The sequence below is a fragment of the Equus quagga genome, chromosome 13 (assembly GCF_021613505.1).
Source record: "Equus quagga isolate Etosha38 chromosome 13, UCLA_HA_Equagga_1.0, whole genome shotgun sequence".
Classification (NCBI taxonomy): domain Eukaryota; kingdom Metazoa; phylum Chordata; class Mammalia; order Perissodactyla; family Equidae; genus Equus; species Equus quagga.
Window position 1 is genome coordinate 65,942,952 of NC_060279.1, and position 9,851 is coordinate 65,952,802.

A 9,851-nucleotide genomic window follows, 5' to 3' on the forward strand; every position below is an offset into this window, starting at 1 on the left:
GGTGCTGTGTCCACACCCGGGATCCAAACCGGCAAATCCCCGGCCGCGAAGCAGAACATGCGCACTTAACCACTGTGCCACTGGGCCAGCCCCCTCCTTTTGTTCTTAAATGTACTTTCTGCTACAAGGGATGCATTTTAGCTCTAATATTTTTGGGCTTTATGAAAAGTTTATATTCACAAGACCTTTTATGATTGTATAAACTTCAACAATCTCACTTCCAGTCTGAAGGTTTTTAGTCTCTCCTCATATAAACATCTGAGTATTCTTGGAATACTATTAGTATTCATCGGATAATATTAGTGTTTTGCACATAGAAAGTATCTAAATTTGAAACAGTTTAAAGCATTTTTTCAGGGGCTGGCGCCGTGGCCGAGTTGTTAAGTTCACGCACTCCACTTCAGCAGCCCAGGGTTTTGCCGGTTCAGATCCTGGGTGCGGACATGGCACCGCTCATTAGGCCACGTTGAGGTGGCATCCCACATACCACAACTAGAAGGACCCACAACTAAAATATACACCTACGTACTTGGGGGATTTGGGGAGAAAAAGCAGAAAAAAAATAAAAGAAGATTGGCAAGAGTTGTTAGCTCAGGTGACAATCTTTAAAAAAAAAAAGCATTTTTTCATTATCCTCATTTCTAAAAACATATTTTAAACAGCTTTAAACAAAAGTACCATGCTTACATTTAACTTCATCCTCCTCTCATTCAATTCCCTCTTTCAAACATCATTGCACCAGTACAACTGGTCAATTTATCTCTGCAGCCATTCCAACTTGGTAAGGGTGACGCCTATAACAGCTGTTACGTCGTTGGCACTGCCCTCGAGGAGGGATCAACAGTACAATCCTCTCCCTCCACAGACATTCAGTGCAGTCAGCACATTTCTCCACCAGCTCTGCATACATGATCTCATTTAATATTCATGACAGCTCTAGGGAAATACATAGTGGAGTGTAGAGACTCAGGAACCTTTGAACTTGATAATCCAGGAAGAGTTGGGGTTATTTCAAAGACAAAATTTGAAGGGAAGAAGGCCAAAGTTTTAAAGACTCTTGATTCCAGGTGTTCTCTGTTATTCTCAGGTGCTTTCTTCACCTCTGTAAGACTGGACACTTTACGTTCCCTCCAGACATCAAAGAAGGACTTTGCCTGGTCTGTTGTCTCGCAAGTCATCTACTATCTACTTGTCTGTTACTACGCCTTCATGCAGGTGAATTGATAATGTTAGATGTAAGAAATTCCCTAGGTTGCCAAATATTATTTGGGGAGCTCCACAATGAGCTATTACTAGAATTATGGCTATGATTTTGGTCCTTTCCGGAAGGCTAAATTCAGTTAAAGGCTGACTGGCTTTCCACCAAGTAGCTCTTTCAATTTTCAAGAGTTAAAGAAGTCAGTCTGGATAAAGACTGTTATTTTCTGTACAGTTGTATTGCCCTTATAAGGTAATAATAGCAAGAGATTGGAAGTATGATAACCAGAGCAAGGTTTCAAAAATACAGATGATTGCACCCAAAAGAGAATATATCTTGAGCCAAACATAACGTTTTCTTCATTTTCAGGCTTGATAACTAATTTAGAAACTTTTTTATTATATATTTTTAAATTTAAGCAACAAGAAAAAGGATGAATGTATGCAATGAAAGTTGTATTAGAGAAGGCCAGCTTTTCCGTAAGCAGCAGCCCTGAGTGACTAGAGCAGAACCAAGGCCGTAACCCATTGTGTCCAAGTTAGATTCGACAAGTCCCCTGCAAGTACTTTGCCGGGGTTCCTAACACTTCGTTAGGGAGACACCCAGCTAATCTTTAGGCAAGCAGTGGTGACTGTGGTGTCTGTGTTCAGGGTCGCCGGCTGAAACAGCACAGGTGGAGGTTCTTCACTAGGAAGAGAAACATTCTGGACATGAGCATAATCCTCATTAGTTTTGTCGTCTTGGGGCTTGACATGAAGCTTATTGCTCTACATAAGAAAAACATGGCACAGTACCGCTATGACCGGGACAGGTAAGAGGGAGCCTGAGGAGCAGAGGCTATGTCCAACGTTTCCTGATCGCACACAAGTACAGGCACACCTCATTTGATTGCACTTCACTTTACTGTACTTCACTGATACTGCATTTTTCATAAAATGAAAGTTTGTGGCAACCCTGTGTTAAGCAAGTCTATTAGCGCCATTTTTCCAACAGCATTTGCTGACTTCGTGTCTGTCATATTTTGGTAACTTTTGAAATATTTCAAACTTTTTCATTATTATTATATTTGTTATGGTGATCTATGATCAGTGTCTTCGATGTTACTATTGTAATTGTTTTGGGGTTCCACAAACTGCGTCTATACAAGATGGCGAACTTAACCAATAAATGTCGGATGTGTTCTGACTGCTCCACTGTCCAGCCCTATCCCATCTTTCCCTCTCCTGGGGGCCGGGAGGCGTCCCTATTCCCTAAGGAACAACAGTATTGAAATTAGGCCAATTAATAACCCCACAATGGCCTCTAAGTGTTCAAGTGAAAGGAAGAGTCACACATCTCTCATTTTAAATCAAATGCCTGAAATGATTAAGCTTAGTGAGGAAGGCCTGTTGAAAGCTGAGACAGGCTGAAAGCTAGGCCTCTTGTGCCACTTAGCCAAGTTGTGAATGCGAAGGAAAAGTTCTTGAAGGAAATTAGAAGTGCTACTCCAGTGAACACACGAATGATAAGAAAGCGAAACAGCCCTGTTGCTGATCTGGAGAAAGTTTGAGTGGTCGGATGGAAGATCAAACCAGCCACAACATTCCCTTAAGCCAGAGTCTAATCCAGAGCGAGGCCCTAACTCTCTTCAGTTCTGTGAAGGCTGAGAGAGGTGAGGAGGCTGCAGAAGAAATGCCTGAAGCTGGCAGAGGTTGGCTCATGAAGTCTAAGGAAAGAAGCCGCCTCCACAACACAGACGTGCAGGTGAAACAGCGGGTGCTGATGGAGAAGATACAGCGAGTTATCCAGAAGATCCAGCTAAGATAATTAATAGAGGAGGCCACACTAAACAACAGATTTTCAATGCAGATGAAACAGCCGTACACTGAAGAAGATGCCATCTAGGACTTTCACAGCTACAGAGAAGTAAGTGCCTGGCTTCAAAGGACAGGCTCACTCTCTTGTTAGGGGCTAAAGCAGCTGGTGACTTTAAGTTGAAGCCGAAGCTCATTTACCATTCCAAAAATTCTAGGGCCCTCAAGAATTATGCTAAATCTCCTCTACTGTGCTCTATACATGGAACAGCAAATACCGAATGACAGCACGTCTATTTATAACATGATTTACTGAATATTCTAAGCCCACTGTTGAGACCTACTGCTCTGTAAAAAAGATTCCTTTCAAAATATTACTGCTCATTGACAATGCACTTGGTCACCCAAGAGCTCTGATGGAGGTGTACAATGAGATTAATGCTGTTTTCAGCCTGCTAACGCAACATCCATTCTGCAGACCACAGATCAAGGCATACTTTTGACTGTCAAGTCTTATTACTTACGACATACGTTTTGTAAAGCTGTAGCTGCCATAGATAGTGATTCCTCTGATTGATCTGGGGAAAGTAAATCAAAAACCTCTGGAAAGGATTCACCATTCTAGATGCCATTCAGAACATTAGTGATTCATGGGCAGAGGTCAAAATATCAACATTAACAGGCATATGGAGGAAGTTGATTCCAGCTCTCACGGATGACTTTAAGAGGTTCAAGACTTCACTGGAGGAAGTAACTGCAGACGTGGCAGAAAGAGCACGAGAACTAGAATTAGAACTGGAGCCTGAAGATGTGACTGAACTGCTGCCATCTCATGATAAAACTTGAACGGATGAGGTGTTGCTTCCTATGGATGAGCAAAAACAGTGGTTTCTTAAGATGGACTCTCCTCCTGGTGAAGATGTTGAAATGACAACAAAGGATTCAGAATGTTACACCAACTTAGTTGATGAAGTAGCAGCAGGGTTTGAGAGGAGTGACTCCAATTTTGAAGAAGTCCTACTGTGGGTAAAATGCTATCAAACAGCATCGCATACTACAGAGAAATCGTTCTTGAAAGGAAGACTCATTCGATGTGGCAACTTTCATTGTTGTCTATTTTAAGAAACTGCCACAGCCACCCCACCCTTCAGCACCCACCACCCTCATCAGCCAGCAGCCATCAACACTGAGGCAAAACTCTCCAAAAGCAAAAAGATTATAACTCACTGAAAGCTCAGATAATGGTTAGCATTTTTTAGCAATAAGTGTTTTTTAATTAAGGTATATGCAGTTTTTTAAATATAATGCTATTGCACACTTTTAGTAGACTACAGTATACTGTAAACATAACTTTTATATGCACTAGGAGACAAAAATTTGTGTGGCTTGCTTTATTGTGATATTCGCTTTATTGCGGTGGCCTGGAACAGAACCCAAGATATCTCTGAGGTGTGCCTGTGTTCTTTCACACTCCCCTCCTCCTCCACTGCTCTACCAGATCTATATTCGTATAATACCAGAGTTAAACACAGAATTCAGACCAATGTCCACAGCAGGGAAAACAATTAACTAGAAAACTTTTATACTGCTAACCACATTGAAAAGCTCTTCTGCCTTCATAGTACTTAGGTATGTGCTTGTCAAGGATAATGCATATAAATTTCACATAGCAAGAGCCTGAAACTGGTCATTATTTTGCACGCTGGCCAAGGAATAAAGCCAAAGACATGACAAATATTCATCCTTTAAATAAAACCACAACACAGGGGCCAGCCCCGTGGCCGAGTGGTTGAGTTTGCGCACTCCGCTTCGGCGGCCCAGGGTTTCGCCAGTTCGGATCCTGGGTGCAGACATGGCACTGCTCGCTGGGCGATGCTGAGGTGGCGTCCCACATGCCACAACTAGAAGGACCGACAACTAAAATATACAACTATGTACTGGGGGGATTTGGGGAGAAAAAGCAGAAAAACAAAGAAAGAAGATTGGCAACATTTGATACCTCAGGTGCCAATCTTTAAAAGAAAAAAACCCACAACACATCCTGTAAATCCAAAGAAGCTTGCTTTCTGGGTAGGGATGTTCATCTATTAGCTCGTTCATACTGAGAGACATTCCCTCTCTTCTCTGGTCTTTCTTATGGGAAAGACCATCTGTTTCCCAGACCAAATACTGCCACATGGTGCTTTTCTAACCTTTCAGTGGTCAACAGCCTGGGCCATTGATGTGTGTAAGACTGAGCTGATGTCCCAGGAAAGTCTCATAGGGGGTCGTTTAAGGAGGGACTATGGTGTTGGCAGCTGGGGTCCAGCCTGCTGTGTGGCATTGCCTAGGTCTAAAACAATAAAAGAATTGTGATCGAGTGCCAACTTATCATATCTACGGAGTTCTTTCCAAGTAACCTAGCTGCTGCAACATAAAATTATAAATGCATCTCTCACATAACAAAACCTAATTGATAAAAAATCAAAAACCCTAATACAAATTAGGGGATCAATTATCTCCTGCTGGAGAACAATACAGGATTAGAGTGTTACAGAAAACAGATTCATCTCCTTTTGAGAGGAGCCATTTAACTTAAACCACAACAGTGGAGGAGGGTGGTCTTGATTTCCAGAATGAATTTGGAGTAAAGAAATCAGCTAGCGGTTACATTTCAAGGTTTCTTCAGCACAGCTCCCAGCCAATACATAGCCTTTTGCCAATGCTCTCACATCCACAAGTACAGGAGGCCACACTGGAAAGCAGAGTTCTTACATCAGCTTGACCTAACAGGACTCACAGAGCTGCCACAATTCAGCAGCAGGAGCACTGGAGAAACTGACATGACAGGAATTGATGGTGGCAGAGACTTCCTGCCAAATAACTGTCAGCCTTCCTTGGTACAGGTTCATCAGCTTCAATAAGGCAGTAAAATTGAACTCCACTGTCATTCACCTCATGGGCTTCCTGGTGCTGTTGGCAACTGTTCAGCTATGGAACCTGCTGCATCATAACCCGAGACTGCAGGTCATCGGCAGAACACTCAGCAAAGCCTGGGACGAAGTGGTGGGCTTCTTGCTGGTCATCCTGATCCTGCTGACAGGCTATGCCATTGCTGTAAGCCCCCATTCCCAGTGTCTGTCTTCTTCTAAGTGCTGTGGTCTTGGAATCACGTTGCTTCCCTTAGAAAAGATCACTCTATGGAAAGCCATCAGCTAAAGTTGTCAAAGAGTTTTGGAGAAAGGTTTTGGTTTTAGTTGTAATTCCATACTTAACTAGCAATGACTTACACTCAGATGTTTGTCTCATCTCTAAAATTGGGATAAAACTTAGCTCACAGAAAAATGTGAAGGTCAAATAAATTTATATGAAAACACTAAGTACAAAGGAATTTTATGTATTCTTTAGTCATAATAATTTGAATGGCTACTAGGGAACGTCTTTAACTTTCATGCCCTTGGCTCCTGTTGGCCCCATCGTTATCCAGCCCCCCAGGAGAGAGAGAACTGCAGCTCGCTCCACTGCTCTCCACCCGCCCTGACTGGTCTTTCTCCTTCTTTTCAGTTTAACCTGCTGTTCGGATGGAGCATCTCTGACTACCGAACTTTTTTCAGCTCAGCAGTGACTACTGTTGGTCTCCTCATGGGGATCTCTCATCACAAGGAGGTGAAAACCCCCGTCCTGGCTTCCCCGCAGAATTCTAGTTTGTTTACTAAGTCTAACAAGGGGCTACTGCTTATAAAAGCAGCCCCTGCTGTACCACTGCGCACTGGGAAGGGGAGTGATTTAGGTCCTTTGCCATTCTGTTTAATGGTACTACCTACGCATACAGCTTTTGAGTGGCTGCTACTTTCAGAAATCTGTCCTTTTCTTAGCACACAGTCCCACCTTCCTCACCTCTTGCATCCTTAATCTTCTTGCCCAAGGATACTGGGCCTGAACTTGTATTCTCATACCCAGCCAGATCAACATGATTTGTTGCTTCTTTCTCAATGTCCCTTTAAAGCGTACAATGGAAATGACCTAAAAAAAATTAGGGAGGTACAATTCCAGGAGGAACCGCAATATTTCTGTTCATAATTAATACTTATTTCAGAGAGCGAATTCTTTTCCCCCAGCAACTACCAACACAAATCCCTTTTTATTCAACATAAAAAAGTAGGGAGGCCAACCCCATGGCCTAGTGGTTAAGCACACACTGCTTTGGCAGTCCAGGTTCACAGGTTCGGATCCCAGGGGCAGACCTACACCACTCACCAGCCATGCTGTGGTGGCACCCTACGTGTAAGATAGAGGAAGATGGCACAGATGTTAGCTCAGGGCTAATCTTCCTCAAGCAAAAACAAAGAAAAGAGGAAGATTGGTGACAGGCGTTGGCTCAGGGCAAATCTTCCTTGGGGGGTGAGGAGGGGGACTGGAAGAAACCCAGATAAGGATTTGGGTCCCAAACACTAGCATATATAGATTTGATCAGGGAAGAAAAACTGCAATTTAAGTTAGTGAAACTGGCAAGATTTTCATCAAGGCTTATCATTCTGATAATTCAAAAGTTACTAATTAAAATGGGTAAGTTAACATAGTTTCTAATATGCAAAGTTACCACCTTCCTAAGAACCAAGGAAAGTATAACTTCTATTCTGGGGGGACTATTTTGTTGTAGTTCTAGCCCCAATCACTAGGGAACAAAGCCCTCACCCCTGGATCACTTTGTGTACTACAGCTCTTAAGGAACTAACAATCAGAATGAGAAACTGTGGCTAACACCTACTTTTTGACCTTGGGGGGGGAAAAAACCCTTTTCTGCTCTAATTATAATTGTACAATATGAAGGATAAATGGTGTATACTTATTGGGAAAAGTTTTGCATCACAAACGCAAAGAGGTTGCCCAAACTGTTTGGTTGACCTAAAGTTGTTATAATTGAACACGTTTAAGTAAGTGGATAGGTTGGTATTAGGAAATCTTTTGTCATATAGGAGATTGCCATCACAGTGGCATTTATTATAAGTATTCATCCTCTCTAAGTTGTTGGGTTTGTTTTTTGTTTTAAACAGTGCCCTAGTGGCACCAATGAAGGAGCCAACATTAAGGGAAAATAAATATCATTTGTTAAAATGAATACCTAAAATAATATTGTTATGGAAACCACTCTAATATAAATTTGAGAAAGCTTTCTTTAATTGAAAGGTAAAGAATGGCAAAACTCAGTACTTACACTTTTAAAGATAACAATAAAAAAAATCTACTAAATTAAGTCAATTTTCTATAGCTAACCTGTTAAATTTTTTGGGATGCTCCTGTGTTTAGAGTAGAAGCTTCTTGGAATGGCAAGACAGTTTTCATTATCATTTCTAGTATGTATTATTTCAATACACTTTTGCTACTCCTTGAAGCTTCCATGTTTAGATATATTTTCCAGAATTGCCAAAACTCACATGGGCTTTGAATCATTTATAATTCCATTGCAACTCACCAGTTTTCTGCTTGTGACAGCCCCAAAGGCACAATTATTTTTACACCCTTGGAGTCAGTCACTCTTGCTCTTCTGTCCACTCAAAAGTATTTTCCTTTTTAATATTTTTTTCCTCCCTAGTTTCCACCAGACGTTTCCTTATATGTATACCAATCATTAACATATAACTTACATTTTTAAAGTAGAAATTAAACTGTCAGTGTTTAAACTCAAAGTGTTTTATTGTCTATCCAGGTTATTGCTTTGGACCCAGTCCTGGGCTTCTTTCTGATCCTCACCAGTGTCATCTTGATGGTACTTGTGATCATTAACCTTTTTGTCTCTGCCATTCTAATGGCCTTTGGTAAAGAAAGAAGGTCCCTTAAGGTAGGTAATTCTATGGCTCAGTAATTGAAATATAAACTGTATCATTTTATATCACTGGAAAAGCTCAGCTGTAGCTGCTCTTAAGATGACAGACTGACATAATGCACAGTATCAGCATATTCCCTTTATTAGTCTCCATAGCTCTGCCAACCATTTTCCTAGGAAACCCAATTTACCAAGATTACATTATGTTCTATATCCACTGTCCTGTAAATAGCTGGCCCTCAACTGTTAAGCAGCAGAAACACTCTGATGTCTGACAGTAAATCATTAAACAGTAATCTTTACTAATTATCTTTATTATTTTTTTTGTATCTTTGGTACTTTTTTCCTACAACATTAGCAACAATTCCAATTTCCTCACTTTATTCCTTCTCCTTTTGTCTTTGAATAGACTCTGAAAGAAGCTACACTGATAGATATGCTGCTACAGAAGCTCTCAAGTTTGTTAGGAATCCAGCGAAAACAGAACATGAGCAAACAGCCATGACAACAATAGGCATTGACACTGAAGTTTTAAAAGATGAACTATCTTAATCCTGTTACCTCCTAGCTTGGCTTATTAGTTGTTAGCATATTAATACTTACCTCAGCATGACACAGTTTAAGAAACCGTAGATGTTTATAATTTACTGTTGTTAGTGCCATCAAGTTGATTCCGACTCCTAGCGACCCTGTGTACAGCAGAGCAGAACCCTGCCTGGTCTTTTGCACCATCCTCTCATCTTCCTGCGCTGTATCAGACAATGTTCCACAGCTATTCACACGGTTTTCATGGCCAGTTTTTTTCAGAAGTGCGTGGCCAGATCCTTCTTCATAGTCTGTCTAGTCTGGAAGCTCCGCTGAAACCCATCCATCATGGATGACCCTGGTATTTGAAATACTGGGGGCATAGCTTTCAGCATCACAGCAACATGCAGCCGCCACAGTATGACAACCAACAGACAGGTAGTATAGTTCCCTGACCGGGAAGTGAACCCGGGCCTCAGCAGTGAGAGTGCCGAATTTTAACCACTAGACCAGCAAAGCAGGGCTGGCTATG

The 9,851-nt window shown here is 41.6% G+C and overlaps 1 protein-coding gene across 1 annotated transcript in view; it reads left to right on the forward strand.

The window, feature by feature from the left end:
* PKD1L3 (polycystin 1 like 3, transient receptor potential channel interacting) overlaps positions 1-9,563 on the forward strand; it is a 78,492-nt gene extending 68,929 nt beyond the window's left edge. Inside the window, exons 27-31 of the mRNA XM_046680285.1 lie at positions 1,088-1,215; positions 1,849-2,009; positions 5,877-6,087; positions 6,535-6,636; positions 8,678-9,563. Of these exons, the coding sequence (XP_046536241.1) occupies positions 1,088-1,215; positions 1,849-2,009; positions 5,877-6,087; positions 6,535-6,636; positions 8,678-8,833 (758 nt within the window). The 3' untranslated portion in view covers positions 8,834-9,563. The remainder of the gene's footprint in view (positions 1-1,087; positions 1,216-1,848; positions 2,010-5,876; positions 6,088-6,534; positions 6,637-8,677) is intronic.
* Positions 9,564-9,851: the final 288 nt, after the last annotated feature.